The sequence below is a fragment of the Salmo trutta genome, chromosome 15, assembly GCF_901001165.1.
Source record: "Salmo trutta chromosome 15, fSalTru1.1, whole genome shotgun sequence".
NCBI classification, from domain to species: Eukaryota; Metazoa; Chordata; class Actinopteri; order Salmoniformes; family Salmonidae; genus Salmo; species Salmo trutta.
The window spans coordinates 26209483-26229248 of NC_042971.1; the positions used below are offsets into that span (position 1 = coordinate 26209483).

Sequence of the window (19766 nt, forward strand, 5' to 3'; positions counted from 1 at the left end):
AAAAAATCCATGTTCTTTTGTTGTAGGTCGGATTGCGCTCCTGGCGTGAAGTGTTTACTCTCATTCTAACCATCAGTAACAGAGTGCATCCCAAAGTGCACCCTATTTCCTTTATAGTCCACTACTTTTGTCAAGGGCCCAAGTAGTATACTTTATACCATATCAGCACTATAAATATAATAGGGTGCCATTTGGGACGCAGACACATTCTATGCAGGTACATTATTCTAGCTTGACTCCCAACACCCACACACACTTCTCTATCACGTGTTTCACATTTAGCAGCACAATTCACATTTAGCAGCACAATGTAGCACAATTCTGAAGCTCGCTTTTTACTCCAGCTATTGAGGTAATTGGACCCCAAGGGACTGTCTATTTGGGGCTCTGTCTTCCTCTTCTTCAGTAACATACTGTTAGAGATGTGACACGTTTTCTTGTCCACTTTGACAGGTCGATTTCCTTGTGGTTTTCCTCCTAAAACGAACAAACTTTGATTTCTTTTTTGTGAACAATAGTTTTTATTGACTGTAAGAAGTGTTACATGAATGACAGTGTACAACTTGAAACAGATGTTGTACACACACTTCTTTAAAAGCATTTATCTATATTTTATTGCATGAAATGTATCCGCTATCATTTCCTATGATCAACAATAACGTTTGAACATCAGATCGTCAGTTACTAACTATCAAAGGGACTATCGTTACTGCAATATTCTCTGTTTCCTGAAATGTTGCCTTTCGGACAAGATACCCTCATGGCTATCCAACTCGATGGACTCTCTATTTACCGAGCGGACAGGACATCGGATTCAGAGAACTCCAGAAGGGGAGGAGTTTGTCTCTTCATCAACAGCAAATGGTGTGCAGACTCGGAAGTCTCTACCTAATTGTTTACCCATATTGGAATACCTGATGGTCAAATGCAGACCCTTCTACTGCCAGAGAGAGTTTTCAGCTGTTATTGTGAGTGCTGTATATATTCCACCTCAGGACAACAACAACAACAACAAGATGGCACTTAACAAACTGTACGAGGCTATAAATAAGCAGAAAGCCATGCACCAGTAGGCTGCTTTTCTTGTTGCCAGTGATTTTAATTTCAGCATCACCAAGACACGCAGTGGCGTAGTGCAATGTTTTTGATGTAATGGAGCACCATCATTTCTCAAAGTTTGTAGCCTACTGACAGATCTAGCGTATTGACTATCATTGTACAATAGGCCTATGCATAAAATGCATCATCCAATTGCGACGTCTGCCTAATGCCCACACATATTCTCAAGGAAATGCTATATTTTGAATATCCTCAAACACCAAGTTAGGCATACTTAATCTCAGAATAGGCCGTCATCGCTGTCAATCGTGAATGATAATTCTTCACGTTTTACCTGTGAAAGGTCAAACTGTATCTGCAAGCCAATCATGTGACCTAAATCAGTTTCATGAGGATATGCATTTAGATCTTCTTGAATGCGAATTAAAGCAGATGGTGTTAACAAACTAATAGCCTTTCTTGTAGGCTTATTTTGTTTCAATCAAAACATATATCCTGCCTGGTGGCGCGCGCTGAGTTTAATGAGGTAATTGTTTTACTATTCAGCTTCAGATAAGAAATGACTGAGGAGGTGTTTTTGGTGTAACATTATTGTCCTACTATGCTATAGTATATGCTATTATTTTCAGTTCTGTTATGTAAAATACTAATGAATCATTATGTGATCTTGCAAGACAGACATTGATCCCGCTCTGATCTAACTTTACTAAACATGCACCATTGTAAGAAGTGATAATCTTCTATTTGTAGTAATAATACAATAGTTGAACCGTTTTGAACGAATACATTTCTTCCAGAATGAAAGAAAAGCAAGAGAGAGAGAGAGCGAGAGAGAAAGGTGGTCATTTTTTTCAGTTTCACTGACTTAGCTAGGAAATGCAGCTAGTTTAGGCTACTGAAACACCCTGCTCAACCAGAGGGATGCTATGCTATGACTATCCAACACAACACTGGAACTCTTCCAATACAAGGTATGCTTTTGGTTTTACTCATTTATTGCCACTGGGCCCCGCCTGTGTAAGTGCTAAACTGCTTTCTGACTGTACACTGTAACATTACTACATTGTAGCGAGTTTACTAACGCGAAGACAAGGAAGAAACCACCTTTTATCTACCTATAGGCTGCTATAGCGTACATATTTATTTACTTTGTCATTCTATTGTTTTCGTGGAATTTTTGTGGTAATTAAATCGAATGTATTTAGAATTTATCAGAATACATTTAGATGCATCACTGACGTTGTCCCCACAATGAAGGTTTGCTGCTTCCTCAATCAAAAGACCTGGATTAACATGACGTGTACACTAAGCTTAAGAAGGACAGAGCTTAAGAAGGACAGAGCTACTGCTCACAGGGCTATCACAGCCAACCCCGAGGCTATGGCTGAGGACACAAACGCGTAAAGAAGTCCCGCTACGACCACAACAGAGCCATCAAACAGGTAAAAGGACAATATTGGAACAAGGTGGAATCCTATTATACTGGCTCTGGCACTCAACCCACGTGGCAGAGGCTACAGTACAATAAGGACTACAAGGAATCCCTAGCTGTGATCTGCCCAATGACACCTCTCTACCAGTCGAACTCCATGCCTTTTATGCACACTTCGACGAAAACAACACAGAGCCCTTCTTGAGGGCCCCCGCTGATTCGGATGATCTCTCTGGGTGATCTCTTTTTCCTAAGCTGATGTAAGGTTTTTAAACGGGTAAATACTCGTAAGGCCGCAGGGCCAGACATTATTCCAGGGCGTGTCCTCAGGGCTTGTGCAGACCAGCTGGCAGGGGTCTTCACTGACATTTTCATCCTCTCCTTGTCCCAGTCTGTAATCCCCACATTTCAAAGTGACTACCATCATTCCTATTCCCAAAATCTCTAAAGCATTCTGCCATCCTAGCACTTGCATCTGTAATAATGAAGTGCTTTGAAAGGCTGGTCATGGCTAGGGTTGCAAAATTATGTGAACTTTCAATAAATTCCCTGGTTTTCCTGAAATCCTGTTTGGAGGATTCTGGATTTCCTGCTTATTCCCTACTGATTCTGGGAATCTTCCAACTGGGATTTAGGGAAGACCAGGGAATTTTGCAACCCTAGTCATGGCACACATCAACTCCATCCTCCCAGACAACCCACTCCAATTTGATCCACAGATGATGCACTCAATACTGCCCTCTCCCACCTAGAAAATAGTCATATCTATGTGAGGATGCTGTTTATCGACTATAGCTCAGCGTTCAACACCGTAGTATCCTTCAAGCTCGTCACCAATCTCGGGACCATTGGACTGAACACCCAGCTCTGCAACTGGATCCTAGACTTCCTGATAGGCCAACCCCAGATGGTAAGAGTAGTCAACAACACCTCCACCACGTTAACCCTCAACTAGGGGGCTCCCAGGGGTGTGTGCTTAGCCCCCACCTTTACTCTCTGTTCACTCACAACTGTGAGGCCGAGCACGACTCCAACTCCATCATCAAGTTTGCTGACGACACGACAGTGGTCGTCCTGATTATTGATTATATTTATTTCTGCCACCATGCTGCTGTTAATTGATTACTGATTTCCATTGACATTAGTATCTATCTATTTTTCAGATACTGGTCACAAAAACTCCTGTTTACATGCATATATCACCATTAGTATATTACCATAAGCATTTATATATCACCGCTACCAGTCACTTTTCAGCCCTACTCACACCCCTTGACTTTTCCCACATTTTGTTGTGTTGCTGAGTCCGCATGCTTTCCCTACGGAACTGTTCGTGCATACAGTACCAGTCAAAAGTTTGGACACACCTACTCATTCCAGGGTTTTTCTTTATTTGTACTATTTTCTACATTGTAGAATAATAGTGAAGACATCATAACTATGAAATAACATATGTAATCATGTAGTATCCAAAAAAGTGTTAAATCAAAATATATTTTATATTTGAGAATCTTCAAATAGCCACAATTTGCCTTGATGACAGCTTTGCACACTCTTGGCATTATCTCAACCAGCCTCATGAGGTAGTCACCTGGAATGCATTTAAATTAACAGGTGTGCCTTGTTAAAAGTTAATTTGTGGAATTTCTTTCCTTCTTAAATGTGTTTGAGCCAATCAGTTGTGTTGTGACAAGGTAGGGGTGGTATACAGAAGATAGCCCTATTTGGTAAAAGACCAAGTCCATATTTTGGCAAGAACAGCTCAAATAAGCAAAGAGAAACAACAGTCCATCATTACATGAAGGTCAGTCAGTCCGGAAAATTTCAAGAACTTTGAATGTTTCTTCAAGTGCAGTCGCAAAAACCATCAAGCGCTATGATGAAACTGGCTCTCATGAGCACTGCCACAGGAAAGGAAGACCCAGAGTTACCTCTGCTGCAGAGGATATGTTCATTAGAGTTACCAGCCTCAGATTGCAGCCCAAATAAATGCTTCACAGAGCTCAAGTAACAGACACATCTCAACATCAAATGTTCAGAGGAGACTACGTGAATCAGGCTTTCATGGTCGAATTGCAGCAAAGAAACCACTTCAAAAGGACACCAATAAGAAGAAGAGACTTGCTTGGGCCAAGAAACACGAGCAATGGACATTAGACCGGTGGAAATCTGTTCTTTGGTCTGATGAGTCCAAATTTGAGATTTTTGGTTCAAACCGCCATGTTTTTGTGAGACGCAGAGTAGGTGAAGGAATGATCTCCGCATGTGTGGTTCCCACCGTGATGCATGGAGGAGGAGGTGTGATGGTGTGGGGGTGCTTTGCTGGTGACACTGTCAGTGATTTATTTAGAATTCAAGGCACACTTAACCAGCATGGCTACCACTGCATCTGCAGCAATACGCCATCCCATCTGGTTTGCGCTTAGTGGGACTATCATTTGTTTTTCAACAGGACAATAACCCAATACACCTCCAGGCTGTGTAAGGGCTATTTTACCAAGAAGGAGAGTGATGGAGTGCCGTATCAGATGACCTGGCCTCCACAATCACCCAACCTTAACCCAATTGAGATGGTTTGGGATGAGTTGGACCGCAGAATGAAGGAAAAGCAGCCAACAAGTGCTCAGCATATGTGGGAACTCCTTCAAGACTGTTGGAAAAGCCTTCCGGGTAAAGCTGGTTGAAAGAATGCCAAGAGTGTGCAAAACTGTCATCAAGGTGGCTACTTTGAAGAATCTAAAATATAAAATCTATTTTGATTTAACACTTTTTTGGTTTCTACATGATTCCATATGTGTTGTTTAATAATTTTGATGTCTTCACTATTGTTCTACAATGTACAAAATAGTATAAAAAAAAAGAAAAACCCTTGAATGAGTAGATGTGTCCAAACTTTTGACTGGTACTGTATATTATGACAAAATGTTGTAATGTTTTTGTTCGTTTTGGTCTTCTGCAAGGGTTTTTTCGTCTGTTCGTGTACACAACATTTTTTCTCAAGGCAAGCCGAAGTTCGGAGCCAAAGTCTAAGCCCCTTCGTCATAGAGATTCTTCAATTAAGTGTTTGTTGTCATTCAACGATAGACAACTTGTTTTCATGCAAATAAAATATTTGAGAAATACTGCACCAAACATCTTTGTTAGATATAAAATTGTGTGACTTAGATCTCCTCTTCAAAAACATAAATTAATGACATACTTCTTGAGTTAGCTTAGATTCATTCTGACTATTTTGAGGAAATGCATACTGGCTACAGCGTCTCAAGATGGACAAACAGTACTATTGCCGCTTTTTCAACATTTTCAAGCAAAGGTCTTTCAAGGGAATTTTTTTGTCAACGATCTACACAAAATACTTGAATGTCAATGTGGAATAAAATATCGAACGAGTATAATTTTTTCATTTATGGAAAATAAAACACATCATGATTAGATAAGTATTAAAACCCCCTGAGTTTGAATGTTAGAATAATATTTGCCAGCGATTACAGCTGTGAATATTTCTGGGTAAGTCTCTAAGTACTTTGCACACCTGGATTGTACAATATTTGCCCATTATTCTTTAAAGAATTCTTCAAGCTCTGTCAAGTTGGTTGTTGATCTTTGCTAGACAGTCATTTTCAAGTCTTGCCGTAGATTTTCAAGCCGATTTTAAGTCAAAAGTGTGACTAGGCCCCTCTGGAACATTCAATGACGTTTTGGTAATAACTCCTGTGTATATTTGGCCTTGTGTTTTAGGTAATTGTCCTGTTGAAAGGTGAATTTGTCTTCCAGTGTCTGGTGGAAAGCAGACTGAACCTCTAGGATTTTGTCTGTGCTTAGCTCTGTTCTGTTTCTTTCATTTAAAAAAAGAACTCCTTAGTCCTTGCCGATGTCAAGCATGCTCATAACATGATGCAGCCACCACCATGCTTGAAAATATGAAGTGGTACTCAGTGATGTGTTATGTTGAATCTTCCCAAAACATAACACTTTGTATTCAGGACAAAAATGTAATTTATTTGCCACATTTTTTGCAGTATTACTTTAGTACCTTATTGCAAACAGGATGCATGTTTTGTAATATTTTTATTCTGTACAGGCTTCCTTTTTACTCTGTAATTTACAGTGCCTTCGGAAAGTATTCAGACCCCTTGACTTTTTCCACTTTTTGTTGGGTTACAGCCTTATTCTAAAATGTATTCAGTTGTTTTTTCCCTCTCATCAATCTACACACAATACCCCATAATGACAGGTGTGACTCTCTGTCTTAGGAGGCATGGTATGAGTTCCGGGTCATGGCGGTCATGGAGGAGCTGGTCAGCGAGCCCAGTAACACAGTTGGAGTATCCAGTACAGGTGAGTGAACAACACACCTCTGCATACACATACAAGTCTATGGACACCCCTTCATCACACAGAACATGTCTAAAATGAGAGAGACACAGGCATGGGGCAAGTTGCAGACTAAAATGTTGATATGGCAGACTTGTAAAGCTTTAAAACAAAACAAAGCAAATCAGAAATAATTTTAAGGGTCCATCATGTTTAAAAAAATTACTTAAATATAAATCAGTATTGCCCAATGCAGGCATACTTCTAGTCTGGTCCCAGAACTGTCTTGCCAACCCTTATGTGTCAACACAGCACAAACACATCTGGGACCAGAGATTGGGACTGTGAGCAACTGTGAAGGCATCACCAGAATTCACGAGAGCAGCAAAAAATTCACGAGAGCTTACTTCCTAATATTGGAAGTACTTTGCTGCCCCCTCCTGATGAAGTAGTTGCACTACAGCATCAGATTGTTTTAAACAGTATTTGGACAGTCATTTAAAAAAAAGATGTCACCTTTATTTAACCAGGTAGGCTAGTTGAGAACAAGTTCTCATTTACAACTGTGACCTGGCCAAGATAAAGCAAAGCAGTGCGACACAAACAACACAGAGTTACACATGGAATAAACAAACGTACAGTCAATAATACAATAGAAAAGTCTATATACAGTGTGTGCAAATGAGGTAGGATAAGGGAGGTAAGGCAATAAATAGCCCATAGTGGCGAAATAATTACAATATAGCAATTAAACACTGGAGTGATAGATGTGCAGAAGATGAGTGTGCAAGTGGAGATACTGGGGTGCAAAGGAGCAAAATAAATAAAATAAATAACAGTATGGGATGAGGTAGTTGGATGGGCTATTTACAGATGGGCTATAAACAGGTGCAGCGATCTGTGAGCTGCTTTGACAGCTGGTGCTTAAAGTTAGTGAGGGAGATATGAGTCTCCAGCTTCAGTGATTTTTGCAGTTCGTTCCAGTAATTGGCAGCAGAGAACTGGAAGGAAAGGCGGCCGAAAGAGGAATTGGCTTTGGGGGTGACCAGTGAAATATACCTGCTGGAGCGCCTGGTACAGGTGGGTGCTGCTATGGTGAAAAGTGAGCTGAGATAAGGCGGGGCTTTACCTAGCAAAGACTTATAGATGACCTGGAGCCAGTGGGTTTGGCGACGAATATGAAGCGAGGGCCAGTCAACGAGAGCATACAGGTCGCAGTGGTGACAAAATGAATGGCACTGTGATAGACTGCATCCAATTTGCCAAGTAGAGTGTTGGAGGCTATTTTGTAAATGACATCGCCGAAGTCAAGGATTGGTAGGATAGTAAGTTTTACGAGGGTATGTTTGGCAGCATGAGTGAAGGATGCTTTGTTGCGAAATAGGAAGCCGATTCTAGATTGCGGGCAGCGATCGGTTAAAGATCATGCATTTAGTTTTACTTGCATTTAAGAGCAGTTGGAGGCCACGGAAGGAGAGTTGTGTGGCATTGAAGCTCGTCTGGAGGTTAGTTAACACAGTGTCCAAAGAAGGGCCAGAGGTATACAGAATCGTGTCGTCTGCGTAGAGGTGGATCAGAGAATCACCAGCAGCAAGAGCGACATCATTGATGTATACATAGAAAAGAGTCAGCCCAAGGCTTGAACCCTGTGGCACCCCCATAGAGACTGCCAGAGGTCCGGACAACAGGCCCTCCGATTTGACACACCGAACTCTGTCTGAGAAGTAGTTGGTGAACCAGGCGAGGCAGTCATTTGAGAAATCAAGGCTGTTGAATCTGTCGATAAGAATGTGGTGATTGACAGAGTCGAAAGCCTTGGCCAGGTCGATGAATACAGCTGCACAGTATTGTCTCCTGTCGATGGCAGTTATGATATTGTTTAGGACCTTGAGCGTGGCTGAGGTGCACCCATGACCAGCTCGGAAACCAGATTGCATAGCGGAGAAGGTACGGTGGGATTCGAAATTGTCGGTGATCTGTTTGTTAACTTGGCTTTCGAAGACCTTAGATAGGCAGGGTAGGATAGATATAGGTCTGTAGCAGTTTGGGTCTAGAGTGTCTCCCCCTTTGAAGAGGGGGATGACCGTGGCAGCTTTCTAATCTTTGGGATCTCAGATGATACGAAAGAGCGGTTGAACAGGCTAGTAATAGGGTTTGCAACAATTTTGGCGGATACATTTTGAAAGAGAGGGTCCAGATTGTCTAGCCTGGCTGATTTGTAGGGTTCTAGATTTTGTAGCTCTTTCAGAACATCAGCTGTCTGGATTTGGGTGAAGGAGAAATGGGGGAGGCTTGGGCATGTTGCTGTGAGGGGTGGAAAGCATGGCCAGCCGTAGAAAAATGCTTATTGAAATTCTCAATTATCGCGGATTTATCAGTGGTGACAGTGTTTCCTAGCCTCAGTGCAGTGGGCAGCTGGGATGAGGTGCTCTTATTCTCCATGGACTTTAGTGTCCTAGAACTTTTAGGAGTTTGTGCTACAGGATGCAAATTTCTGTTTGAAGAAGCTAGCCTTTGCTTTCCTAACTGCCTGTGTATATTGGTTCGTAGTCATGCTGAAGGATGTTATTTCAAATGTATTTATTTTATTTATTTATTTCACCTTTATTTAACCAGGTAGGCAAGTTGAGAACAAGTTCTCATTTACATTTGCGACCTGGCCAAGATAAAGCAAAACAGTTCGACAACATATAACAACACAGAGTTACTCATGGAGTAAAACAAACATACAGTCAATAATACAGTAGAAAAATAAGTCTATATACAATGTGAGCAAATGAGGTGAGATAAGGGAGGTAAAGGCAAAAAAGGTCATGGTGGCAAAGTAAATACAATATAGCAAGTAAAACACTGGAATGGTAGATTTGTAGTAGAAGAAAGTGCGAAGTAGAAATAGAAATAATGGGGTGCAAAGGAGCAAAATAAATAAATAAATACAGTAGGGAAATACAATGATATAGAAAAAAAGTAAAATTCTCCCCAAGATAAAATGAGGAGGGTGGGAACATATCCTCTATCGAGTCCTCTCGAGTCTCTGTTCACGAAAAGAAAGTAGATAAGGAAAGGAAATGAGGAAAGGAATTGACTCATGAGTTTTGGAATGCATTCCCTTGACTCAGTCAGGTCCTATGGGGAGCTGCATCAATCCAGCAGAGTTTCCAAATCCATTTCCATTAAGTGTGTTTGGGTGTATCGATCGCTATAGGGCCATAAATGATGAATCGCAGAATCAAGTGAATTGGACAGCCAGTTGCTGTGGTGATTGGCAGGGGCCTGCCAGGGACACACACATACGCAAACACAGAACACACACAGTTAGTGTGATGACTGGCAGTAGCCTGCCAGATACGACCTGCCCTGGAGATGTCAGGCCCTCCCTTTCGTAATCAGCTACAAGCCAAGTTCAAAGGCTATGTAGAGTTACTTGAGTAATTTGCACATAATGTAATGTTTTTTGCTCACAATAATGCAGGTTTAAAGGCTAGCCTGGAAATATTTGTTTTCTAACATACCTATATACTTATTATTGTGTGTTGATATCGGTCACAGTATTGTTTTGAGTCAAACACCTCTGTCCAAGCCTACAGTCTACTGGCAGACAAGTAATTTCATGTCTCCCCCCATATCTCTCTCACTCGCCCCCCTCCTCTGCCTCAGACTTCTTCCCTCCCCCGGAGATGGTAGATGAGGGGGGACTGACGCGGCCGGTGGTGGCTGGCATCGTGGCCACGGTCTGTTTTCTGGCGGCCGCCGTCCTCTTCAGCACACTGGCAGCGTGCTTCGTCAACAAACAGCGCCGACGCAAGCTCAAGAGGAGGAGAGGTGAGACACACAGTATAGACACACACATGGATTCACAGACGGACACACGAGCATGATTTGATAGCTCTCTATCGACATCTCATTGAACTGACATTGATGGCATTGATACATTAAGGATGTCTTATTTTGTGTGTCCCCCACCTCTTTTTCAGACCCCCCTCTCTCGATAACACACTGCAGAAAAAGCATGGAAACTCCGTAAGTAACCCAAGCCAACAATGCTTTTAGTTTTTTCCCTCCTTCGCTGCAAATGATGCAAATCAAGGCTAGGGTGCACTGCATCACAATTTAATGCTTCTGACAGACACACCCATCAAATAGAGAAAGCCTATTGGAATGACCACCAATTACTGGCCAGCGATTGGCCAAATATTGATGGACAGGGGGCTGTCACTGTTTAACTAGCTATTACCCATAGTTCATCTCAGCAAAGCCAATACTTGGTCTTTATCAGTCAAATTTTGAACCAACACATTCTCAATTTTAATCTGAGATATTTATCGTGTACAGTAAAATTTCAGTATGATATTGAAAACTAAAACTCGTATTCTAACAAAATTGACCAAATGAAAATAAATGTTGCAGACCCTGGAGAAAACATATTAATCTACCTGTTTTCTATAATGTAATTTTAATAGACTAGTAACTAGTAGAGTTGAGCTTGTACACAAGCGTGCGTATGTCACGGCCCAGAAACTTAAATCCATCGTTATTGACCTTGTTTTCCTAATTACAGTTGGATTGAACGATCAATACTCCTGGGTCACAGAAAGGTTTTCATGACCGTGTTCACAAACATTGACTACCAAGTCTTTGTGTGCGACCGAAATGACACCCTATTCCCAATATAGTGCATTACTTTTAACCAGAGTCATATGGGGGCTCTGGTCAAAAGTAATGCACTATAAAGGGAATGTGGTGCCATGTGAGACACAGGCCAAGTCTTTTAGTAGCAAAACAAAACAACCCTACATGGACACATCAATAAAAAAAATCCCTCACATGAAATGCAGAACATTTGATCATTATTTGAGGGTGGTGCTTCAGATATCTGACAGAATATTGGATTGGAGAAATGGTTCTTGCTCAGTTCTCTCAAGGTCTCATTTGGCTCATGTGGCCTCATTAAAATAGCATCTTAATTGCCACACAGATTCTCTCTCTTTCTCACACTCATTCCTTCTCTGGGCTTTGAGGACTGAACGAGCACCATAGAGCTCCAATCTATATCTGTTTTGCTCCACTCACTGTTTTTACAGAGCATGTGTTGTTGATCTCCTGGTGTGACGGTACAAACATTGCAACACGATGGACCACCACATTTTAGGAGAAGATCATATTTTATGTCTGTAAAGTTATGTTGTTTTGAGTGTCATTTGAGAGGTAAAAACAAAGGTAGGTATTCGATTTGTCACCATAGCCTGTTATTTTCCCAAAAGCTTCCACTTGATTCCGATGTCTGTCTTTAGCCCTCGTCTTAGGGCTCCTTTTGACCATTTTCTCACTAAAGTGCCAACCCGAACGGTACTGTCCTGGCTTGGCCTATCCAGCACAGGTTCAGCAACTATGGTGGGTGTGTAACCAGGCAAGCCCAGTAGAGCATGGCTCGGGTTGACATGGCTCGGCTCAGTAGTAGTGTGAAAAGGGCAATAGGGTATAAAGTCCAACGTTTTAGCAACATCAAACCAGTTTTAGGCTATTTTGTATAATCCACCCTAGATGTTGTGCAATGATAAATCAGACCACTAGGGGACACACAAGAGCTAACATGGTATAGCAAATCCATATCTGAAGTCCATGGATAAAATATGACCTCCTGTGAAAGCTATGATCAGAGACCAGCTTCAGATACTGAAAGGGGTTAAATCCCTCTCTCACTCTCTCTATGTGTTAGAATTGGTTTAGGGTGAAATTTCCCGTAGACACTGATCTTGGGTCAGTTTTGCATTTACCCCACCAATGGTTAAAGTTAGGATTGGGGAAGGGGAAGTTGATGCTAGATCTGTACCAACAGGAAACTTCACCCCGGAACGTAAGTATTCAGCCAGGACTATGTTCTGTTCTGTCCCCTATCTCCTCTATGCTCACTTTGTCGATGACTATAGGTTAGCAGAGGCTGTGGCTGAAAGGCTGCGGTTGAAAAGTGGCTCACTGGCAAAGTACAGCTGGTACATGTGAGTTTCTATGGCAACGTGCCCCCGGGGGGAAGGTCTTGATATATTTTTTGCCTGATGTGCGGCACCAGTGGCGAAACGCGCCGCATCATGTGTACAGGTGCACATTTACCGTATGGTGAATGTTGCGCTTACACATGGAGCTAACCCCTCCTCCTCTCCCCCTTTCCCATGATGCAGTATTAAAGGCACAACTACGGCAAGGATGATTTCGACCTGCCGTGTGTTGATTTGTCTTCTCAGTAGACAAAAATATCCGGAGGAGAATTCCCTGACTTTTTCATTATTCCTCTTTTCTACCCTGACAGCGATGTTGTTCTTTGATCTTTGTCGAGAATACTTTTTTGGCGCTGGCAGGAACTTGAGCTGTAAACAAATCCAATTGAAGTTTACCATGGTAAAAAACATGCATGCTGTGAATGATGTTTCCTAGCTGGCTATTTTCATTTGGACCCAGGGGCCTCCCTCATGCTTCTGCACCTGGCTTTACTACCCATGCTTCTGTGGCAGGCACTAACTTTACTCTGCTCAGCAGTTTACCATGGTAAACTAAAACAGTTTACTTATCAATGTTATCATGGAGAGTTTTTTCAACTTTTCCCAACACTTCAAAAGAACAACAGACCAAACTGCTGACTGAGCCTAATTCATAATTTTTTTTTATCTCTTATTCTTGAATGATTTATTATTTAATTAACCCCTCTTTTTTGTCTGTTTTCTTCCCCCAGTTCTAATAACTGCAACCTTTGATGACTTTTGGATATGGCTTTTAATGGTTTACACACCGTGTCAAGCAGCAGCACTCTCTTGTATTGGATGATCCTATTAGTTTTGCAATATGCAGTACTCATCATCAACAACATTGCATACCTTCCAACCACTTGTCAATAAAGTGAAGGAGTTTGCATTGACTGACTATGGTTATGCACTTGAACGTTATCCTCCAAATCTCTTTTGTCACCGTTGAACCATGTAAGACTTGAACATAGTCACAGCAATTAGAGAACAGAAGTACAAAAACATCAATGCTTAATGTATTGTTTTCAGTGTGGTATTTTTATCCAATACCACATTTTACATGGAGGCCAAGCTGTCATTATTGGTTTCTGTAAATGTTGACCCAAGCCAATTGCACTCCAGCTCACTACATATCACGTTAGAGCAATAGAACGTACTTCAATGACAGAGCCTCCCAACGGTGTTGCACTAAAAGTGATGTTAACCTTTTCTGACTCTAAGAATAGAGCATAGGTGCTAAGACATGCAACTAAGTAATTGCTGATATGGTTTTGGTACCACTTTATCGTATGTGTCTGTTCTACAGTTAAATCAATTACTAAACTAACTCCTACTACTAACTAGTAAATTGTGTCAGCAGTTACATGTACACACCATGCTGATTTTAACGTAACAGCTGTATCCTTTCCACTTGCTCTTAATCAGTTAAATATACTATTTTGCTTACTCTCCATCCCACCAATATGAACTAGTAAGTAACTGCCGATAGGTTTAGGGTTGAAAGTACAAAAGGGGAATGTCTCCCAGAAGTCATAGGAACAAAGGTGTGCATGTGCTGCTACCAAAGCCAGACAGAGGGTAGGGATACCCCCGTTCCCTCTGAAATGCATGACTTCCACAGTACTCAGTATTTCTTCCTGTCATGTGTGGGTTTCTAATTGTACGCTGTATGACTGTGCCTAATAAATGGAGAACTTGTCAGACGTGCACCGGCCAAATCTCTTCTTGTATCTCTCGCTCCTTCCCTGTCTTCTCTTTTCCCCTCTGTTTGTTTCTGGCTCTTGCTCTATATTTCTCTCTGTCTTGCTTACACCCTTTTGCTTTCTACTTCTGTTTCTCTGACTCAGCTTCTCGCCATCGTTCTCCTTCCTTTTCTTAGTATCTTCCTCATGCCCCTGTTTCTCTGACTCTCTTTCTCCACCTTTCTTTGTCTTTGTATCTCTCTCCATCTTTCTCTCCAGCCTTTTATTTTGGACTCTCTCACACCCTCTGTCCCTCCCTGTTTCTCTTTCTCTCTTTCCCTCCTCTTTCTTCTCTCTCTCTCTCTTTCTGTGTTTGGACATGTGGAAGCTCTGGAGCCTCATTGACAGCATTCCTCCTCCTCCCTCTTCTCCCCTCTTTCTCTTCCTTCTCTTCCCGTCTCTGTTGTTTTTCCCACCGCAGGACTCCTCTTAGCCCCTTGCCCGGCATAGAGCCCTACTGCGAGGGGCAAGACGCCAGCAGCTACCGGCCCCCACCCTCCAGCCCTCAGTGAGTGTGGCTACCTGCACCTTGTTCAGCCTGCCCCTCAGTCAGTATGCTGCTGGCTGGCTTGGCCGCATGCTTCATGTGCTGGGCACGGTCACACGCCGGTTCGAGCAATTGGGGCCCTAAGCACCCTCGCGGTCCACTCACAGGAGATGCAAAATGATTGAAAAGTTACAGCTGTAAAAAGATATGCACTATGCAACCTACCTGGGGTCATAGTGCTCTATAGTCTCCAGAGATGACATAGTCTTAGGTGTCCAGCTGGGGGTGACATGTGTACCGCATTGTCGGGTACAAAGTGCCCTTCTTTGAGAAACCTGTTTCGCTGAATTTAAATACATTCAAATTGGAATGAAAGCCCTAGATCCCGATATCTCTGAATTTTTCCTGAAATTGATCAAATAGCAATTTTTTACCAGAACGATTAATGGTGTCCCCTGAGGTGTGCACAAACGTAGCATGATATTAGCCGGGACTGACAAGGATTTTCAGATTCAGGGGAAAAAAAGGCACCTGACTTGCGATCAGACTGCTCCAACCTCTAATTGACATATAAGACACGGTATGTGGTGTACCTACAGTCAATATAAATAGTAATAAAAGTGCCTGACTCGACATTGCACAGGAGGCAATGTATTCAGTTTTCCAGAGATGGTCAAAATTGCCCCCGATGTTGACCGCCATGCTGAACATGTAAGATGAAACCACTCCAGTGTTGAGAATGATCCAAAATCCCATTTTGCCTATAATTTGAGTTGACAGTCAACCTCGTCCCATTAAAGGTTTCCACTGGGCGTACATACCCAGAATCCTCCTCTCTCTCTTCCCATCTTGTGGGGTTCATTGGTCGGGCTGCTGCTGCTTCTTCTCACGCCCCACTGCTAACTGCCCTCCTGTGCCATGCACCGGGAATAGCCCGGCTCGCCATGCTACCAGCCTGACCTGTTTAAATCCTAGCACAGGTGGATCAATGGCATTTTAAGTCTGGGATGTATTTGGAAGTCACCATATGGCATGGCTATACAAAGGGAACCGGTCTGGTGTACAACAACTGGAAAGCAATTGATTTGGTTTGTTGATAACATCTAACATTTATTGATAACATCGGCGAGATCGATATTCAAGAGAAGCTGACAGTTATTCAGTAATTATGACAATGTGTTATTACTGCCCCATTATCTGTAACCTTCTTTCCCTGTCAAAACTGCAAATTACTCCCAGAGTTATTTGAAGTCTGGGCTGTCCGGCTCCTAAACCACAGTTTTAACACATAATTCAAATAACTCTGTGGCAGTTACATTTGCCAAGACCCACCCACACAGTTTACAAACAAATGCAGGGACAACACTTTTGACTGGGAATGAAAGTTACAGATTGTGGCTTTAAACATAGCAAATATGTTTCCATAAAAATGTCATCATTCAGTACCGGTAACAATTTACTTAAACCGTGCAGGTGTAATGCATTATGCTGTTATAATGCATCATAGGACTTGTCATAAGAATGTATGGCCCCATTATTACCTTGTCATAATTACTCTAATTATCATCCTTACTAAATAACAGCCATTTTCAATCACTTTTGAGAAAATGTCCTGAATTTCTTTCATATCTAGACATATTATAAGCGTATTATAAGACAAAGGTTCATACATGCTTATAACAAACATGCATGTTTTCAGTAGTGTTACCAAAGTACATAAATTATTATTTTTTACAGCATACATTTTAGACTTTTGGAAATGTTCATGTGGCTGTCAGTAGTACGTAGTCACACAATGCATAGTGGTTATACACTGAGTGTACAAAACATTAAGAACAGCTTCCTAATATTGATTTGCATCCCCCCTTTTGCCCTGAGAACAGCCTCGATTCGTCGGGGGATTGACTCTACAAGGTGTCAAAAGCATTCCACAGGGATGCTGGCCCATGTTGACTCCAATGCTTCCCACGGTTGTGTCAAGTTGGCTGGATGTCTTTTGAGTAGTTGATACACACGGGAAACTGTTGAGTGTGAAAAACCCAGCAGTGTTGCAGTTCTTGACACAAACCGGTGCACCTGGCACCGACTACCATACCCTGTTCAAAGGGACTTAAATCTTAAATCAACCACCCTCTGAATGGCGCACATACCCAATCCATGTCTCAACTGTCTCAAGGCTTAAAAACCCTTCTTTAACGTGTCTCCTCCCCTTCATCTACACTGATTGAAGTGGATTTAACAAGATACATCAATAAGGGATCTTAGCTTTCACCTGGTCATTATGTCATGGACAGAACAGGTGTTCCTAATGTTTTGTACACTTAGTGTATGTCAGTTCTAACATAAATATTTAATCCCAGGTCATTTCGCTGTGGTCTCACTAGTTTGTCTTCAGACAAGCAAGTTTTTTCACTGTTCCTTTGTTGTCATTAACGATAACTGTTTCTGAGGCAGAACGGACAACATACTGTAGAAATCTCCCTCAGGTTGGAATGTCACAACAAGTCTTCGCTGAATGTACCTTGTGTCCTTCCAGATTGTTTGCAGCCAAGCAGCCCCTGAATCTCTTTGAGACGACCCCACCCCTGCACACCTGATTTTCTCCTGGCAGTTACGTTGTCACATCCTTGCAGAAAAGTTTCCCTCTTTTCTATGCTTTGCTGTTTTACTCTCAGCGATTCTGTTAGATTCCTTGAAAAGTAGAGTATTTAACGTTAAGTTTAGTAGTGTATGTGTAATAGTAAGCACACAGTGATGGTGCCAAATGGTGCTCGTGGTACTGTATACAAGCTCATTGCACAGTACAGAACATACAGTAACATACTAGAGGTATAATGTTTTATTCGTAAGCACCTGTAATTTTACAGCGTTGTATTCAAACCAGAGATGATCAAGAGAACCCTCATGAGGTTGTCACTTTTACATGCATGTATTGTCCTCATCTGCTTTACTGCTAAAATTCATTCTATAACCAGTGTTAATTCATCTTTGTCTCATAATAATTTGAGCGGTGAAAATCTTACCATGAAAAATGTCACGTTCAGCAAATGCCAAATACTGTATTCAAAAGTGATTTTTATAGAAACAAATAAACAAGCCAGCACACAGTATAACATTTTATAGCTGTGACGAGTTCTATCTAGACTGAACGATGTGTATAGATAGCACTGCTTCTAATAGCTATTTTCTATGTATTGAACTTGTTGATATAGTTTTAGATATTATGAACCACATGAGTAGTAGATATTGAATATTTAGCTGGAAGTGTCTTGAATGTAGGTGTGCACTGTGTCCAGTGGAGGCAGATGTGTTTGCCTATGTCACGCACTATACTTAAAGAGCCTGCACCACGACAGACGGTGCCTTCTGCAGCTTTCCATACGTAGCAGAGAGCGAGAACGTCATTGTTTTTCAATACGGGTCATCGACTGTCAGTTGCCTTGGAAACTCAGCCCCTCCATTGCCACCGCAGCCATTACAAGCACAGCTAAGCCTTAGTGAAATACTAAAAAGCCTCAGCCTTGCATTGTATTTTGGTACTCAGAATAAAGTATTATTAAAACGTCCTGATGTTGCTCTCTTGTTTTCTGGAAAATGCTTGTTATTCCTCATTTCTTGGTGTAACATAAATACTCTCTCGACTAAATGGTATTTCACATTTCTTCCAAATGAATAAAACCCATACTAATAAAATACATATAGTCAGATTTCTACAATGATGACCTTAGAATTTACTGTATTCTAAGTTGATATTCTGAAAAGTTTGCCTTATATTCAAAGCACAATTTGAAATTCAGATAACATGTAAATATAGCCACAACAAATACATATAGTGAGATTGAGGCTCGAGAGTATGTGGTCCAGGGAAGTTGGAGTAATGACAAGACTTTTCCAGAAAAAAGGATGGAAAAAGGGACGGATGCCCACTGCTAAAGATGGTCAACTGAGTCCTAAGGATGGCGGTGTCTGGGCAATGGGAGTGTGTGGATGGGGTGAGGGCATGTTAGTCATTGCCGCTGGTTGGCTCTATCATAGGTTTATGAAAAGTCAATGGAAATGTCAGGTGATACAGAAAACACATTAAGCATTGTTATTCCACTGAAATACACTTTATTATTATGACTGACTTCACATCAATTACACTACCATGACTGAGAAAAATATACTGTACAATGGAAATGTATTACTCAATCAGACATGATTCATGATCAGCACAGTCTCCTCATGAGCTGTTCAAGTGATGCAGTTGAGCACATGGAATGTTACTAGACAACATAGTCTGTTAACCATGTACACCAAGGAGACTTTACTCAGTGTATCTTCTGACTCCCTACCAAGACCATGCACCTACAGTATAACTCAATAGTGTCTGCATATCAAGTAATGTATGACGTTGCGTAGGAGATCAGTCCAAAACCCTAAAGTTGCAGCTGCACATGATCCCTCCATATCCATCCTCTATTCATAACCAAATGATAAACATCCAATCCCTGCTTTGTCAGATCAAATCATTGGTGCATGGTAGCAGTGTCTGAAATCCCCAATTGAACTTCAGGCTCAAACTAAACTTGTAACTGCACATAATCTGATATTTATTTTGTTACCTAAAGCATGGCTCTTTGAAAAGTCTTTTTTTGTGGATGAATGGCATGTCATCTCTTACTGGAGACTTTATTTCATATATTTGATTGTAATTTTCAGCTAAAATGATGCCTGAC

General features: G+C 41.5%; 1 protein-coding gene across 6 annotated transcripts in view; it reads left to right on the forward strand.

Moving 5' to 3' along the window:
- igsf9bb (immunoglobulin superfamily, member 9Bb) overlaps positions 1–19766 on the forward strand; it is a 186446-nt gene that overhangs the window by 158711 nt on the left and 7969 nt on the right. For 4 of the 6 annotated variants that reach the window (XM_029690794.1, XM_029690795.1, XM_029690798.1 and 1 more), the window contains 4 exons: positions 6745–6829; positions 10463–10627; positions 10780–10825; positions 14983–15069. In XM_029690794.1, coding sequence (XP_029546654.1) covers positions 6745–6829; positions 10463–10627; positions 10780–10825; positions 14983–15069 — 383 coding nt within the window. The remainder of the gene's footprint in view (positions 1–6744; positions 6830–10462; positions 10628–10779; positions 10826–14982; positions 15070–19766) is intronic. The other 2 variants (XM_029690796.1, XM_029690797.1) reach the window with 1 other exon arrangement.